This window comes from Ceratotherium simum, chromosome 35 (genome assembly GCF_057802395.1).
Source record: "Ceratotherium simum simum isolate JZ-2026a chromosome 35, ASM5780239v1, whole genome shotgun sequence".
Lineage (NCBI taxonomy): Eukaryota > Metazoa > Chordata > Mammalia > Perissodactyla > Rhinocerotidae > Ceratotherium > Ceratotherium simum.
The window spans coordinates 31,338,873-31,357,124 of NC_141934.1; the positions used below are offsets into that span (position 1 = coordinate 31,338,873).

General features: G+C 43.4%; 1 protein-coding gene and 1 non-coding gene across 22 annotated transcripts in view; both read left to right on the top strand.

Annotated features, from left to right (window-relative positions):
- EP400 (E1A binding protein p400) overlaps positions 1-18,252 on the top strand; it is a 126,298-nt gene that overhangs the window by 65,012 nt on the left and 43,034 nt on the right. For all 21 annotated transcript variants that reach the window (XR_015549835.1, XR_015549834.1, XM_087423518.1 and 18 more), the window contains 7 exons: positions 851-1,015; positions 2,406-2,561; positions 3,955-4,049; positions 4,561-4,832; positions 14,881-15,083; positions 15,174-15,343; positions 16,862-17,058. Coding sequence is in view for 19 of the 21 variants with exons in the window: in XM_087423518.1 (XP_087279644.1) it covers positions 851-1,015; positions 2,406-2,561; positions 3,955-4,049; positions 4,561-4,832; positions 14,881-15,083; positions 15,174-15,343; positions 16,862-17,058 (1,258 nt within the window). In the remaining 2 variants the exon portion in view is untranslated. The remainder of the gene's footprint in view (positions 1-850; positions 1,016-2,405; positions 2,562-3,954; positions 4,050-4,560; positions 4,833-14,880; positions 15,084-15,173; positions 15,344-16,861; positions 17,059-18,252) is intronic.
- LOC147912495 (small nucleolar RNA SNORA49) lies at positions 16,445-16,576 on the top strand. The gene has a single exon (XR_015549991.1). It is a non-coding gene; the product is annotated as a small nucleolar RNA SNORA49 (small nucleolar RNA).

The following is an 18,252-nucleotide window of genomic DNA, read 5'->3' on the forward strand; positions in this document are numbered from 1 at the left end:
TTTTAAGCAATGTTAAGTTTCCCGTTTCTTCGCAGTAAACATAGATGGAATCCTACGACCTAGTTCAAATTAGTGTGAAACTTTATACCTGAAAGCTACATTTGTGTGATATATTTATGTACTTAAATACATTTCCAAGTTTTGAAAAGGTCATGGGTTTAATTGAAGCTAGTTATCTATTATTTTATATCTGTAGTGAGAAAATCTTGTTTACCTCTGTGAGCTAAATTGGACGTTTACTTTTTTCACATCTTGAAAATTCTCTCAAGAGTTTGATATGAGAGTTTCAAAGTATATTACAAACAGATTTCTGCTATTTTTTTTTTACTTGGTGAGGAAGATTGGCCCTGAGCTAACATCTCTGCCAGTCCTGCTCTATTTTGTGTGCGGGTCGCTGCCACAGCATGGCTTGATGAGTGGTATAGGTCCATGCCCAAGTTCTGAACCCGCGAACGCTGGGCTGCCCAAGCAGAGCGTGCCGAACTTCACCACTATGCCACCAGGCCAGCCCCTGATTTCTGCGATTTTTGATGTTTGCTACTTTTTTATTGGTTGGAAAGAAAAGTAAAATGTTCTTTAATAGTTTCGATAGTTATATTAATATCTGATATCTAAAATCTCTACCAGTTAGGATTAAATAAGTTAAACATTAAAATTCGATGTTAATTTTAATTGATTTTTCTATTAAAATAATTATTTTCTGAAAGCGTTAGAAAGCGATACGTAATAAATGTTTCTGTGACACTTGGGTTTACTATAGACGGTTGTTCTGTGTGTGACAAATGATCGTCAGTATAACAATTGCAAACTTTCCCCCGAAGTTTTAATTGGTTTTTCTGCGTTTCTGCAGGTGGGGAGGTAGTCAAAATAGCCCAGCTGGCTTCACTCGCGGGACCGCCAAGTCGAGTCGCCCAGCCTGAGACCCCTGTGACGCTGCAGTTCCAAGGGAACAAATTCACCTTGTCACACAGCCAGCTCCGACAGCTCACCGCTGGCCAGCCCCTGCAGCTACAAGGTAAAAGGTGGCTAACTCATTGTGACAGGTGAAGAGCTGAACTGCGGACGCTTTGCAGGTGGAGCCGTCCGGGCCCGCCTCCTCCCCTGCAGCTGTGACTTGGGCCTGTTGGGCAGCCCCTGTGAGCTCCGCTGCTTCACTGGGAAATGGCCTCAGTGAGCCTTACCTGGTGGGGCGTCTGGAGGACTAATGGGATAACACACGTCACCCCTGTGGTTGCCTGTATGCGATACATACGAAATAGGTGATACTCATTTTTTAATAGAATCTGCCTTTTGGAAACAAGTTTCTTATTTTTAAAATCAGAATACAAAGATTTGCTACTTTCTAATTTTAGTGTGAGATGAATTGTCCTGAAGATGCCAAAGGACTAGCAGTTTCTGTAGAAGTTATGTTCTTTTATATACAGGTTTTACAATTTTAACTCCCAGACCAAAGCCCCCCCGGCCTGTGGCTGAGAGCGATGTGTTCAAGTAGTAATTGCTTTTTGAAGAAAATGGGGGGATGCAATGTGAGTGGCACGTTAATATGAATCCCTGGTGACGACATGGCAGCACTTGAGTCATCTCAGTTCCTCTTGGCTGTAGATTAGGATTCAGAGGTGGTGTCCATAGTAGCCTCGGCTGGTGCCCTGCCTGAGCAGCCTTCTCGGGATATGTTGTTCATGGCTCTTGTCAGGGGTGAAAGGCTCTGTTGTCAGCCAGGTCTGCGATGCTCCACGCCAACGCTGGAGTCACAAACAGCTTAGCAGAGCAGAGGCACCCAAGAAGCCTGCAGCAGAGAAACCATTTGATTGGTTTAATTCCACATTTCTCCCGTTTTTTGACCAAGGGGCGAGGCTGTCTGTTACATTTCTGGTGGGCTGTAGTTGTGTTAGAGCACACATGTGAGCTTTCCTCTAGAGGAAAAGATATTGGAAAGACTTCATCACACAAAAGGTTGAAAATGACAAGCTCCTTAAACAGTGACAGTAGAACTGCAGAGTTTGGGCTAAAAAACAAGTCTTTAGGTATTTCTTCATCCAGCATCCAATTGGTTGGCAAGCACCAATGCGTGATCTGGAAGCTAGGACCTTCCACCTGTGACCAGCTTGGGAGCTCAGGGCCTCAAGCACACACGACAGACCCTTAGCCAGGTGCCCATCGCGTCACCCACAATAGGAATGGCAAGGAAGAGATGAGCTTTTTCTTGATATTAAGCAAAATGACTTTGTTCCTTAGAGTTTTCATTCACTGTGAATGAAGTATTTTCATTTTTCTCCAAGTAACTGAACTTTGCATTGCCTCAGAGTAAATTTGATTTTGGATTTTTGGTTTATTGCTGTGTTTGTTTCTGTACATTTGGAAGTGAGTGTAGCCTGTAGGTAAAAGGCGCACACGTGTGATTGCAGGCAGTGTTCTTCAGATCGTGTCTGCGCCTGGGCAGTCCTACCTGCGACCTCCAGGCCCCGTGGTGATGCAGACCGTGTCTCAGGCAGGAGCCCTCAACGCCCTGGGAAGCAAACCCCCAACCAGCGGCCCAGGCCCTGCACCCCTGACCCCGTCAGGTGAGTGCTCTGAACAGGAAGAAGACTTGGCTTTGAAGCTTCTTTTTGATTTTCTTTGCTTCTAAGGTAACTGCAGGGCGTTTGTGATGTCCGACTGCGTGCCTCAGAACCTGTAAGTCCCGTTTGTGGCCGTCTCTGATTTCCACAGACGGGCTAGTGTCGGCGTGGTGTTTCTTTCTCTTTTGCTCTCAATGATATTGGTTGAATATAACCAGCCTCCACTTTACCTTAGATTTTGGGGTTTTTTTGCTCTAACAAGAGACTTGGAATCATGAGAAATTTTGCTTGTTAATGTCAAATACACGTAGTGAACGTGCGAGAATCTCCCCTGGGACAGGTAGTGGAGCAGAGTTCGGAGCCTTCTCTGTCTGGCCCAGCCTGTGCTACCCCTTGCTCATCCTACAGCCTGCTTCCCGCCAGGGTCCTGCTCTTCTGGGCGCACCCCTTCTGCCTGGGGTGCCTGCTGAGGAGCCTGCAGACTGGGAGGTGCTTGGGTTGAGTTGATGTATGGAAGCAGCAGGGACCACTCCCGACCTGAATCCCTTGTCACCACTGAGCCCCAGTCGCTGGATGGTCTGCAGTAAAGCTGGGGCAGGGCCTGTGTACCCCTTCCCGTTGGGCTGTGCCAGTGGGGTGCTGGAGGAGGCTGCAGGGCTGTTGGTGTTGCCCCGGCTACAGTTCTGCATCCCAGCCGTGACATACGGTTCCACTTGCAGTCGGTTCTGTTTTCCGGGTTTTCTCCTACCCTCCCAGAACCAGCTGCTGGCACCCTCCCCAGAGCTTAATAAATCCTGTTTTGTGGGCCTCAAGCTCCTGTGCCTGGCACCAGCCCCATCCACTAGGTTCTAATCACCTCGACCCTTCCCTTTGCTCACCAAGTGGCTTTCTGACCCCAGGGCCCTTTTCAGTCCTCGAATACCTCTTTCAGCAGTCCCCTGTGTGCAAGTGTCTGTCAGGATAAGCAGCATGGCCATGCTGGTGGGAGCAGGCCGTGTGGGATCCTGGGGTCGCTCTGTCCTGGTCTAGAGGGCAGTGCTGACTCCCTGCCCACAGGCAGGTGGAGTTGATGGTGAAGCACCGAGGGAAGTGGAGTGCTGGGGCCCATGTGGCTGCTGCACTGCTGTGATTGCAGTGAGAGTGACCAGGGTCTGAGGTGTGTGGTGGACTCCTCTGAGCACATGGGGCACTCACCACAGGAGAGACAGACCCATGACGCTCAATCATCGCCAGAGAGCAAGAATGCTTTGCTGGCAGTTCTGAATAACTTACACATTCCAGAAATGTGCTAGTGAAAGATGATGAGAGCATTTTAGAGAGCGTGCTGGTGGAGGATGAAGGTCTGGAGAGTGTGCCAGTAGCCTTGGTTTCCAGCTCTTCATTTTTGCATTTGTAGTGGGTGTGCCTGGTCGAGTGGCAGTCAATCCCCTGGCTGCAGGAGAACCTGGAATGGCCTCCAAGCCAGCCTCTCCCATCGGAGTACCAACCCAGGTACGGTGCAGTACACCCGAATGCCACGTGGTGCCGATGGGCAACACCTCCACGCGTGGAAGCTGGTTTTCAGAAGCTGCTTGTTACCAGAGATGGTTGTGATATTTAACAGCTTCTGTGAGGCATCATCAGTTTACATGCCTTCAAAAATACATTGTCTCTCTGAATTATAGAATTTTGATTTTAAAAATACATTTCCAAATAAAGGGAATGAAACTGGGCTTTATAATTGCAAAAATCCCCTTTCACATTTTTTTATATTCTCATACCTGTCTTCCAGGCATTAGAAATGCTCATAGTGTTTCGAGAAATGCTTTCACTTTGGTGAGGAGAAGAGTGCCGTTTTCTTTGCCTCCTTGCTGTTGCTGTTTCCTGTAGAACCAGGACCTGTGGGTCTAGGTGTGCTCTGTGTAGCAGTCGCCATAGATGAGGGATCCCACAGGGCCGGGGGAGACCAGTAACTGGGCCTGTTGTTTTGCACTAACCATTTACTTCCTTGCTTTTGATAAAGGAGGAGAAGACCAGACTTTTGAAAGAGCGGCTGGACCAGATTTATTTTGTCAATGAACGGCGCTGCTCCCGTGCTCCCGTATATGGCAGAGATTTGTTGGGGATCTGTTCCCTGGCCAACAGAGAGCAGATACCATGGCACGGCTCTTTCGATAGCAGTCACAGGAAGGGGGCTGGGCCAGCGAGCTGTTTCACGTCACCCTCCAAAAGTCAGAGGGACCTGATTCTGACACTGACTCAACGTCAAGAATCCCTCCAGGATGTTATCGACAGGTAGGGTGGCCTGTATGTATAGATGTATTTAAAGGTTTTTTACTCACTATGTCGCACCTCAGCAACTTTCGGTGTTGTTTTCTGGATGTTCACCTTATTCCCATAAGTTTCTCCTTGAGTTGTCCCTTGAAAGTCTGTTTTGAAATCACTTTGGGGGTCTTCAGCTTTGCTGTCAGATGGTCTTTCCATGAAGCTTGCCGACGCCTGCAGGTTGATTTCTTTCTGCGGAGGCATTGGGCCTGTCCTGGGGACGGCCTTGGGATGAACGTTGGCTGGCCTATGTGAAGAGCCACAGCTAATTCTGGGTGTGGGGAACATGTTCTTGACGATTTTCTCCATTTTGTTTTTTTAAAATAATAGTTTATTAAAAACCACGTGAATGACTTAAAATTGTGTGATGAGACATGTATATTTAAGAGTTAAACTAAGAAAACAGGCTCTTAAGAGAGAAAATAAAACTCCAGATGCTGTTGGGGCACAGTGGCTGCACCGATCCCTCTTCTGCCAAGCCGCGTCTTTGCTTCCTCTTTGCCTTATGTACTGTATCAGCCCTGTTTGCGATTTCATTCACTGCTTTGACCTAGTTTCTAGATTCAGCCTGAGAACGTGTTTTCTCTCCCTTCTCTGTTTTGTGTTGTTCGGCGGCAGTTCCCATGGTTAGTTGTATTTACAGTAGGAAACCCAGCAGTGCTCCTGTGCCCTGGCTCAGCTTTCAGGATGTATCTACTGTAGGTCTCTCAGATCAGAAACAGAAATAATGGAGAAAAATAAAACTGGGAGTGGTTCTCCACATGTGAGCGAGTCAGCCTCTAACTCTGGACTCTTTCCTCCTGTCTCCATGTAGTTAGGTTAGTAACTGCCTGCACTCATGCACTCTTCTTTCTTGTAGATGCTGATTTGTCTTTCTTTCCTTCTTCTTTCTCTAACATGATAGATAACTTTTTAAAAAATAAACTTTAGGGCCAGCCCCGGTGGTTTAGTAGTTAAGTTTGGCTTGGTCCGCTTCAGAGGCCTGGGTTCAGTTCCCACACATGGACCTACACAACTCAGCTGTCAGTGGCCATGCTGTGATGGCGGCTCACATGCAAAAAGAGGAAGATTGGCAGCAGATGTTAGCTCAGGGCGAATCTTTGTCAGCAAAAAAATAAACAAACAAACTTTATTTTTTAGAGCAGTTTTAGGATCACAACAAAATTGAGAGGAAAGTACAGAGATTTCCCATCTATCCCCTGCCCCCACACATGCAGTTTCCCCTGTTGTCAACATCTTACATTAGAGTTGTACATTCGTTATAATTGATGAACCTACATTGGCACATAGTAATCACCCAGAGTCCATAGTTTACATTAAGGGTCACTCTTGGTGTTGTACGTTCTTTGGATTTGGACAAAGGTATGACGTGTGTCCATTGTTATGGTGTCTTACAGAGTAGTTTCACTGCCCTAAAAATCGGCTATGGTCCACCTATTCATTTCTCCTCCTCCCTAACCTCTGGCAATCACTCATCTTTTTACTGTCTCCATAGTTGTGCCTTTTCCAGAATGTCTTATGGTATGTAGTCTTTTCAGATTGGCATCTTTCACTTAGCAATGTGCATTTAAGATTCCTCTATGTCTTTTCGTGGCTTGATAGCTCATTTCCTTTTAGTGCTGAATAATATTCCATTGTCAGGATGTGCCACAGTTTTTTATCCATTCACCTACTGAAGGACATCTTGGTTGCTTCCAAGTGTTGGCAATTATGAATAGAGCTGCAGTAAACATCTGTGTGCATGTTTTTGTGTGGACGTAACTTTTCAGTTCTTTTGGGTAAATACCAAGGAGCACGATTGTTGGATTGTGTGATAAGAGTATGTTGAGTTTTGTAAGAAACTGCCAAACTGTCTTCTGAAGTGGCTGTACCATTTTGTATTCCCACCAGCAATGGATGAAGAGTTCCTGCTGTTCCACATCCTTGTGGCATTTGGTGTTGTCTGTGTTCTAGATTTTGACTGTTCTAATAGGTGTCTAGTGGTGTCTTGTTGTTGCTCTAATTTACAATTCCCCACTGGCATGTAACGTGGAGCATCTTTCCCTATGCTTATTTGCCGTCTGTATAACTTCTTTGGTGAAGTGACTGTTATGGTCTTTTGCCCATTTTTTAAATTAGGTTATTTTGTTATTGTTGAGTTTCAAGAGTTCTTTGCATATTCTGGATAACAGTCCTTTATCAGATGTGTCTTTTGGAAATATTTTCTCCCAGTCAGTGGCTTGTCGTCGTCTTCTCTTGACAGCGTCCTTCACAGAGCAGAAGTTTTTAATTCTAATGAAGTCTAGCTGATTAATTCTTTCATGGATCATGCCTTCGCTGTTGTATTTAAAAAGTCATCACCATACCTAAGATTTTCTCCTGTTATCTTCTAGACGTTTTAGAGTTTCACATTTTACATTTAGGTCTGTGATCCATTTTAAGTTAATTTTTGTGAAGCATGTAAAGTCTGTGTCTAGATTCATTTTTTTTTAATTATTTTTTTTGGATCATATTGGCTGGCCCCAAACAGTCCAGTTTTTATCTGTCACCATACATATGTGTCCTTGTACTCCTTTCGCCCTCCCCCCACCCCCTTCTGTGGTAACCACTAATATGTTCTTTTCTGTGTGTTTGTTTATCTTCCACATATGAGTGAAATCGTACGGTATTTGTCTTTCTCTGTCTGACTTATTTCACTCAGCATAATACCCTCAGGGTCCATCCATGTTGTTGCCAGTGGCATGGTTTTGTCTTTGTTTATGCCTGAGTGGTATTCCATTGTTTATATATACACCACATCTTTATCCGTTCATTCGTTGATGGGCACTTGGGTTGCTTCCACATCTTGGTTATTGTGAATAATGCTGCAGTGAACATAGGGATGCATAAATCTCTTTGAATTGTTGATTTCAAGTTCTTTGGATAAATACCCAGTAGTGGAATACCTGGATCATATGGTTTTTCTATTTTTAATTTTTTGAGAATTGTCCATACTGTTTTCAATAGTGGCTGCACCAGTTTGCATTCCCACCAGCAGTGTCTGAGGGTTCCCTTTTCTCCACATCCTCTCCAACACTTATTTCTTGTCTTGTAAATTATAGCCATTCTGATGGGTGTGAGGTGATATCTCATTATAGTTTTGATTTCCATTTCCTGAATAATTAGTGATGTTGATCATCTTTTCATGTGCCTCTTGGTCATCTCTATATCTTCTTCGGGAAAATGTCTGTTCATATCCTCTGCCCATTTTTTGATTGGGTTGTTTTTTTGTCATTGACTTGTATGAATTCTTTATATAGTTTGGAAATTAACCCCTTGTCAAATATGTGATTTGCAGATATTTTCTCCCAGCTGGTGAGTTGTCTTTTCGTTTTGTTGATGGTGTCCTTTGCCTTGCAGAAGCTTTTTAGTCTGATGTAGTCCCTTTTGTTTATTTTTTCTTTTGTTTCCCTTGCCTGAGTAGACATGTTATTCAGAAAGATACTGCTAAAACCTATGTCAAAGAGTGCACTGCCAGTATTTTCTTCTAGAAGTTTTATGTTTTCACATTTGACCTTCAAGTCTTTAATCCATTTTGAGTTAATTTTTGGGTATGGTGTAAGATAATGTCCTACTTTTATACTTTTGCATGTGGCTGTCCAGTTTTCCCAACACCGTTTATTGAAGGGACTTTCTTTTCTCCATTGTACATTCTTGGCTCCTTTGTCAAAGATTAGCTGTCGGTAGATGTGTGGTTTTATTTCTGGGCTTGCAATTCTGTTCCATTGATCTGTGTGTCTTTTTTTGTGCCAGTACCATGTTGTTTTGATTACTATAGCTTTGTAGTATGTTTTGAAGTCAGGGAGTGTGATACCTCCAGGTTTATTCTTTTTTCTCAAGATTGCTTTGGCTATTTGGTGTCTTTTTTTGTTCCATATAAATTTTAGGATTCTTTGTTCTATTTCTATGAAGAACGTCAGTGGGATTCTGCTTGGGATTGCATTGAATCTGTAGATTGTTTTAGGTAGTGTGGACATTTTAACTGTGTTTATTCTTCCAGTCCATGAGCATGGCATATCTTTCCATTTCTTTGTCTTCTTTGATTTATTTCAATAATGTCTTACAGTTTTCATAGGTCTTTCACCTCCTTGGTCTAATTTATTCCTAGGTATTTTATTCTTTTTGTTGCAGTTATAAATGAGATTATATTCTTGATTTCTCTTTCCATCCAGTTTGTTGTTAGTGTATAGAAATGCAACTGATTTTTGTAAGTCGATTTTGTACCCTGCAACTTGACTGTATTCATTGGTTACTGCTAATAGTTTTTTGGTGGATTCTTTAGGGTTTTCTACATATAGAATCATGTCATCTGCAAATAGTGGCAATTTTAGTTCTTTCCTATTTTGATCCCTTTTATTTCTTTTTACTGCCTAATTACTCTGGCCAAAATTTTCAGTACTTTGTTGCATAAGAGTGGTGAGAGTGGGCATCCTTGTCTTGTTCCTGCTCTCAGAGAAATAGCTTTCAGTTTTTCACTGTTGAGTATGATGTTGGCTGTGGGTTTGTCATATATGGCCTTTATTATGTTGAGGTATTTTCCTTGACTCATTTTTTTGAGGGTTTCCATCATAAATGGATGTTGGATCTTGTCACATGCTTTCTTTGCATTTATTGAGATTATCACGTGATTTTTATTTTTTATTTCGTTAATGTGATATATTGCATTGATTGATTTGTGGATTTTGAACCATATCTGCATCCCTGGAATAAATCCCACTTGATTGTGGTGTTGATCCTTTTAACGTATTATTGTATTTGATTTGCTAATATTTTGTTGAGGATTTTTGCGTCTGTTTTCATCAGCGATATCGCCCTGTAATTTTCCTTTTTTTTGTGTTGTCCTTGTCTGGTTTGGTATCAGGGTAATGTTGGCCTCATAGAATGAGTTGGGAAGCATTCTGTACTCTTCAGTATTTTGGAATAGTTTGAGAAGGATAGGTATTAAATCTTCTTTGAATGTTTGGTAGAATTCACCAGAGAAGCCATCTGCTCCTGGACTTTTGTTTTTTGGGAGGTTTTTGATTACTGTTTCAGTTTCTTTACTTGTGATTGGTCTATTCAGATTCTCTATTTCTTCTTTTTTTTTTGTGAGGAAGATCAGCCCTGAGCTAACATCCATGCCAGTCCTCCTGTTTTTGCTGAGGAATACCGGCCCTGAGCTAACATCTATTGCCAATCCTCCTCCTTTTTTTCCCTTTTTCTCCTCAAAGCCCCAGTAGATAGTTGTATGTCATAGTTGCACATGCTCCTACTTGCTGTGTGTGGGACGCCACCTCAGCATGGCCGGACAAATGGTGCATTGGTGTGCGCTAAGCCGTGGGGCCAGCCCCTCTATTTCTTCTTGATTCGGTTCTGAGAGGTTGTATGATTCTAAGAATTTATCCATTTCTGCTAGGTTAACAAATTTGTTGGCATATAGTTTTTCATAATAATCTCTTATAAGCTTTTGTATTTCTGTGGTGTCCGTTGTAATTTCTGCTCTTTCATTTCTGATTTTATTTATTTGAGCCTTCTCTTTTTTTCTTTGAGTCTGGCTACGGGTTTGTCAATTTTGTTTATCTTCTCAAAGAACCAGCTCTTAGTTTCATTGATCCTTTCTTTTGTTTTTTTTAGTCTCTATTTCATTTATTTCTGCTCTGATTTTTATTATTTCCTTCCTTCTGCTGACTTTGGGCTTTGTTTGTTCTTCTTTTTCTAGTTCTTTTAGGTATAGGGTAAGCTTGTTTATTTAAAATTTGTCTTGTTTGTTGAGGTAGGCCTGTATTGCTATAGATTTCCCTCTTAGTACTGCTTTTGCTGCATCTCGTGTTTTGGTACGTTGTATTTTCATTTTCATTTGTCTCTAGGTATTTTTTTTATTTCTCCTTTGATTTCTTCATTAATCCAGTAGTTGTTCAGTAGCATGTTGTTTAGTGTCTACATATTTGTGACTATCTGAGCTTTTTTCTTGTAGTTGATTTCTAGTTTCATAGCATTGTGGTTGGAAAAGATGCTTGATATGATTTCAATCTTCTTAAATTTATTGAGCCTTGCTTGGTTTCCCAACGTATGGTCTATCTTTGAGAATGTTCCATGTGTGCTTGAGAAAAATATGTATTCTACTGTTTTTGGGTGGAATGTTCTGTATATAGCTGTTAAGTTCATCTGGTCTAGTGTTTCATTTAAGTCCACTAGTTCCTTATTAACTTTCTGTCTGGATGATCTATCCATTGACGTAAGTGAGATGTTAAGTTCCCGTACTATTATTGTATTGCTGTCAATTTCTTTAGGTCTATTAATAGTTGTTTTATATACTTTGATGTTCCTGTGTTAGGTGCATATGTGTTAATAAGTATTATGTCTTCCTATTGGAATGTCCCTTTTATCATCATATGATGCCTATCTTTGTCTCTTGTTATCTTTTTTTACTTTGAAGTCTGTTTTGTCTGGTGTAAGTATAGCTACACCTGCTTTCTTTTGCTTGCCATTTGCTTGGAGTATCATCTTCTATCCCTTCACACTGAGCCTGTGTTTGCCTTTAGAGGTGAGATGTGTTTCCTGGAGGCAGCATATTGTTGGGTATTGTTTTTTAATCCATCCTGCCATTCTGTGTCTTTTTTCTTTCTTTCTTTCTTTTTTGCTGAGGAAGATCAGCCCTGAGCTAACATCTGTGCCCATCTTCCTCTGTTTTGTATATAGGATGCCACCACAGCGTGGCTTGATGAGCGGTGTGTAGGTCTGCGCCCGGGATCTGAACCTGCAAACCTCAGGCTGCCAAAGCAGAGCGCGTGAACTTAACCGCTGTGCCGCTGGGCTGGCCCCTCGACAGTTTTAACACTATATGCCTTGGGGAAGGTCTTTTTGCATTGATGCAATTAGGAGTTTTCTTAGCTTCTTGTACTTGCAGGTGCAGTTCTTTCCTCAGGTTTGGGAAGTTCTCAGCTCTTATTTCTTTGAATTAGCTCTCCACACCTTTTTCTCTCCCTTCTCCTTCTGGGATACCTGTAATCCTTATGTTACTTTGTCTAATTGAGTTGGATGTTTCTTGAAGAATTTCTTCTTTTTTCTTAAATCTAAGTTCCCTCTTCTCCTCCATCTGACTCATTGCTAGGTTTCTATCCGTAAGCTCATTAATTTTTTCCTCCATATGGTCTGCTCTGTTTTTTTTTTTGTTTTTTTTTTTTTTAAAGATTTTATTTATTTATTTTTCCCCCAAAGCCCCAGTACATAGTTGTCTGTCATAGCTGCACATCCTTCTAGTTGCTGTATGTGGGACGCGGCCTCAGCATGGCTGGAGGAGTGGTGCCTCGGTGCGCACCTGGGATCCGAACCCGGGCCGCCGGCAGCGGAGCGCACGCACTCAACCGCCAAGCCACGGGGCCGGCCCAGGTCTGCTCTGTTTTTAATGCTTTCTGCATTAGTTTCCATCTCATTTATTGTGTTTTTAACCTCAGAACTTCTGTTTGTTTTTTTTTTGTTTTTGTTTTTTTTTTGGAGTTTCAGTCTCTTTGGTGAAGTACTCCTGTTCATTTATTTTATTCCTGAGCTCATTGAACTTCTTTCTGAGTTTTCTTTTAACTTGTTGAGTTTCTTTATGACAGCTATTTTGAATTTTGTGTCAGTCAGGTTGTACTCTTCTGTGACTTCAAGTTTGGTTTTTGGAGAGTTGTAATTTTGTAATTACAGTTGTAATTTTGTAATTCTGTTCTGCTGTGGTACTGTAGCTCTTCATGGTATTTGATGACTTGATCCTATGCTGCACATTTGTAGTAGTAACCACCTTTCTTATTTGAGTACAGCTTTGGTTACTTTGGTTGTGATCTTCTTTTGGTTATATTTGAGAGCCTACACTTTCCACTCTCCTCTGCCTCTGCCAGGGTGTCGTCAGTGCCCTCCTCGTGCTGCTTGTGCCTTCCTTTGCTGTAGTCTCAAGTGTTGCCACCGGGGTCACCAGGCTGCAAGCACTTTTTCTGCTTCTGGGGTTATCTGGGTCTTGTGTTCCTCCACTGGCTTTCTGCGGGCTCTGCACGGGCTTGGATGAGGGTGCTAGTTGCACCACTGCCAGGGGTGCTGGGTTCATGGGTGTTGCTGTCGTTGCTGGGGGCCCAGGGACCTGAGGACTTGTATGCAGCCCCTGCTGCTAATGGAGCTGGTATCAGGGATGCCGCCACTGGGGGCTGGGTCACTGGTTCTGCTGTGGTTCCTGAAGCCTCTGGTCACAGGTTCCACCTGCTACCACTAGTGGGGAGTAGGGGCTAAGCAGGGAGAGGTTTTTGTTGTTGCACACTGTGCAGCCACTGGTCTCTGGTGCTAGCTGGTGTGTTTTGAAAATTCAGGTCAGAGCGTCTCACCTCAGCCAAGAAAATCCTAGGTTTGTATACTATTCCCAGTGCTGGAAAGACCTGGCCACTGCCGGGGAATGGGGAGGAGACACGCGTGCTGGATCTGCTGGTAGACAGGCAGGGAGCAATCTGATCCGCCCTCTCCGCTCCTGCCAGGCCTGCCCACTGGCGAGCAGGCTATGTCTTCTGGGAGACAGGCAGGTACCATGCCAGCCCGCCTTCTCTGGTCCTGCCAGCACCACTTTTGGGCACACAGGCTAAGTCTACTGGGACATGGGTAGGGAGCAAACCAGCCTGCTTTCTCCGCCCCTCCAGGACCGCTTGAGCAAGGTGCACCTATTTTCTTGCAGGCATTCAGGCCAGCATGGCGATTTGTGCTCTGGATCGCTGGTGCTGGGCGTGGGGTGGGCTACTCCCCTGGTTCCACTGCCTCCTAGGGGTCCAGTCCTCCCAGCTTCAGCTATGTAGATGCCTGGATGTCTTACGTGTCTTGTTGGGCTGTGCGGGGAATCTTCCACTGGGTAATGGCTGTCTGACTGATTGTAGCTTAGAGGAGAGAAAGAAAGGAAGCAACTTACTCCACCATGATGCCGATGTCACTCTTAGATTTATTTTTATCCATGTGGATGTCCAGTTGTTCCAGCACCGTTTGTTTAAAAACTATCTTTCTCTATCGTATTGTTGCCTTTGCTCCTTTGTCAAAGATCAGCTGATTATATTTATGTAGGTCTATTTCTAGGTTCTTTATTCGGTTCCATTGAATTATGTGGCAATGCTACACTGTCTTGGTTACTGTAGCTTTATATTAAGTCTTGAAGTCAGATAGCACCAGTCCTTCAGCTTTGTTCTTTTCCTTCAATTTTGTGTTAGCTATTCTGGATCTTTTGCTTCTTCCATATAAACTTTAGATTCATTTTGTCGATATCTGCAAAATAACTTTCTGGGATTTTGATTGGGATTGTGTTGAATCTCTGATCAAGTTGGGAAGAACTGACATCTTGACAATATTGAGTCTTGTTATCCATAAACAGGGACTCTCTCTCCATTTATTTAGTTATTTGATTTTGTTGATCAGCATTTTGCTGCATGCAGTTGGTAGCAAGTCATGGAAACCCAACTTCAGCTGACATCCAGAGTAAGGGCTTCTCTGTGCAGGTGGCAACTGGAGGTTGGGAGATGGGTGTCAGGTTGGCTATAATGACTCATCTGAGTTGTCATTGTGCTGCTCTCTGCAGGGCCTCTTCATCCCGGGTCTGGCTCCCCTCTTGTTGGCACAGTGGCTATAGCAGCTCTAGGGTTCCCATTCTCCCCCAGACCATCTGGGAGATGGAACGCCTGTGTCCCAGAAATTCCCATCAGAAGAAACGCCCTTCATATGGAATGGGCTGTCTCTGCACCCGTTCTTGCGGTTTGGCGGATGCGCTACACTGGTTCTTTTGATCTGGGCGGTCCTCATTGGCCAGGACTGGTTGAGACCTGCTCCCATGGTTGCTGTGATGGGATAGTGTGGGCCAGCAGCCATGTCACCTCTGTGGTGACTAGAATTAGGCACGCTGGTTTCTCTGGTGACTCCCACTATCAGAAGGTTCTATCCTCTTCCTTCTGGAGCCTTAACTGCCTGAGACAGAGGTGCTGTCTGGTAGAGATTCTGTGTGACGAGCATGCTTTCTGCTTCTCAGGGTGGTGTGTGTGATCCCTCCAGTGGTGGCCGCGCCCCCCTCCTTGTGGGTGGCGAGGCCACCTTCCCTGTACAGCCACAGGATGCGGATCTTCAGGCACTGCCTGAAAGAGCACACGGCTCCCTACGCCCAGCAGCTGCAGCAGATGACAGCTCTGCGCTCACTGCAGTTTCCGGAGCTGAGATTGGTCCAGTTTGACTCAGGTATGAGAGGAGATCCCATTTGCAATGTTTACCATGTCCAATTCACTTGCTTTGGATTATGAGATACTCTTGATGTTACTCATTTCATAGGAAAGCTGGAAGCCTTAGCTATTTTACTGCAGAAATTGAAATCTGAGGGACGTCGAGTGCTGATTTTATCCCAGATGGTTCTTATGTTAGACATTTTAGAAATGTTCTTGAACTTCCATTATCTCACCTATATAAGAATTGATGAAAATGCCAACAGTGAACAGAGGCAGGTAAGAAAGAAATTGTTTACTTTGTTATTTACAGTTCAGTTGTGTGAACTTTCATCACAAGTTTCTAACCTGGTTTCTCAGAGCTGTGTAAATTCAGTGCTATCATGACCCTTCTGAACAAAGGAAAGAGCTTTTGAATGTCTTTGGACTTTAGTAAGTTTTTAGCTCCATCCTTTGATATGATTTCATAAGTCACTTTATTTGGGAAACACACGGTTGGTTAGATGTCTCAGAATCCGAATTGGTGCCGTATGGTCATGTCAGGACAAGATTGGTGTGCCTCAGGAGGTAGCATGGGGTGAAAATACAAAAACCATCCAGATGAATTTGCAGTAAAGAAATTTCAGTTAAAATAATATGCCCATTTTTTACCTGTCAGATCCTCTAAGGGTATCTTGATTCCCTCAGGCACAATGAGACATGCATTCTCTTACACCGCTGGTGGGGGCACAAATTAATATCACTTTCTAGAAGACAAGTTGACAGTATTGGTTGTGAATCTTAAAAATGGATCTATTTTGACTTGCCTCTGGTAATTCTGTGTCTGGGACTCTCTCCTTCAGCACCACCACCACACCTCTTAAAGATTTATATACAATTGTTCACTGTAGAAATGTGCATAATAACCCCCAGTCAGGAGCGAAGTGACTGTCCAGTAGTAGAAGAATGAGTAGGTAAGTTGTCCGTGTGCTGTAGGCCTGGCAGCATGGTGAACACACACTGTCCCGAGCAGTCCAGGGCGTGGACTAACCAGCCATCATCAACGGTGTTTCAGAACAGCTTTGAGTAGCATTGCAAAACGTTCCCAAGTTCCAAAAGCAAGCTACTTTTTTACCCTCTTGTATTACCCCCTTCCTGTTACACCAGAAGCACACTCAGGGCTTCTCACACACCTGCACACACAAGAGAAGCCCTGCAACAGGCTTTCTTGGTAGCAATGTAACAAAGTGTATAGAGATTTTCTTGAAGGAGAAGGGTTGGTCGACTGTTATGGTCTTTTTTGGCACTGAGATCCTTGCAGAGAGAAGTGTTCAAATGAGGCCCTTTCAGCTCATGGCTTTGAGTGAGATGGAGGAGCCTCTCTTCCTGGGTGGTTTCCTGCTCCCTCAGCCTTACTCCAGGGGCTTTTTGCTGTAAAGTGCCCTGGCATTGCCTGAGGGCACATGAAACAGCACATATCCCTCCCCAGTAAGACTCTGTGTTCTTGTGGGGCCTACAGATTGAGCTGACAGTACATGTCAGATGGAGTCTGACGTTTTCCTTTTTTGTAAGTGATGACTCACGTTATTTAAACAGTGTAGAGATGTTTGTGATCCTTAAGTGAGAGATGACGCAGATGCACAAAACAGCCAGAATAAAATGCCAAAATCTGGTGTAATTTGAACAGGGGCCGCACGTCGAAGGAAACACAAACCAAGTAGTTTTGTTATGGAATAATTTGTGATAAATATCAGAAAGCGTCATAGGTTTCCCAGCATTTACTAAGAATACTAACTGGAGAGTTTTATTTCATCCTAGGAACTGATGAGGAGTTTCAACAGAGACAGGCGGATTTTCTGTGCCATTCTCTCCACTCATAGCCGTGCCACTGGCGTGAGCCTGGTAGAGGCAGACGCGGTGGTGTTCTATGACAATGACCTGAACCCTGTGATGGACGCCAAGGCCCAGGAGTGGTGTGACAGGATCGGGAGGCGCAAGGACGTGCACATATACAGGTGAGGAGTGGGCTGAGTCTGGGGTGGGCCTGCGTGCGAGAAGCTCTGTGCAGGTGTCGGTGCCAGACTCCCTGGGTCAGAAGTGCCGTGTGGATCTGGGATAACACACTGCAGTTGCAGTTCACTTTGGAAGTTTCCACTAAGTTTTGTTTATTTTTCCTTTAGGCAGACTTGTATTCCTGCTGTCTGATTCATCCTTTCTTTATGTGTAACATTTGCTGGAGGCGTAATTTAGTTTGCCTGAGGTGTGACTGAGTTAGGTTGCTTAGACGCACCCTGCTGTCTTTTCAGCGTGTGATTGTTGTCTCTCTTCTGGAGTACCTGAACCTTCAAGGATGATGTATATTTTAGGTTGTTTCAACTATTGTCAAATATGAATTATCTGTTAGTAAATTGGCTGTTGAAAGAATTGAAATCTTAGAACTGGCCAAACGTGTAATTGAGGGAAATGGAGAAGGCTCTACTCTGTGTTTCTAAATTTCTAGAAGTATTTACACTATGGTGTAATAGTAGTAGGTCTGCATTTTTTTGCTTGTTTATTTTGTGCCCAGTGTGCATTGAGCACTTGATGCGCCCCTGTGCTGTGCCCGCCACTTCCCTGAGATGTCAGCGTGAAGTCTCACAGGTGGCAGCTCGTACGGGACTGAATCCCCAGCTTGTGTGACATAGTAATCCTAATGTATTTAAAGAGCTTTATATTATTATTTTTCTGATTATAAATGTATTACTTGTTCATTGGAAAAAAAAGAAGAAAATCACGTAGAGAAGAATAAGTCTCCCATAGGGATGGCAGTCATTCACATTTTGGTGTGTGTCCTTCCAGACATTTAAAAATTTTTTTAGATAGCTCATGTCATCAGTCTTATTTTGTAATCCCTTTTTCTTTTAACAATATATTATGAGTGTATTTCCATGCTAATAAATATAAATTTGGTACATCATTTGTATTGAACAAATAATGTTTCATTGTGTAATTTCTTCCTTGTTGTTGGCCCTTTAGCAGTTACTAGCTAGAAGTGGTAAAATATTTTATTCTCAGTAGCCACAAAATCTGTAAACACTCAGGAATAATCTTAGCAGTAAAGATGCAGGATATATAAGAAGAGTATAAAATTGTGTGAAAGGGTGTTAGATAAGCTGTCACGTGGGGGAGGATATGTTGTGTACTTGGACCGGAAGACCTGGTTCATAAAA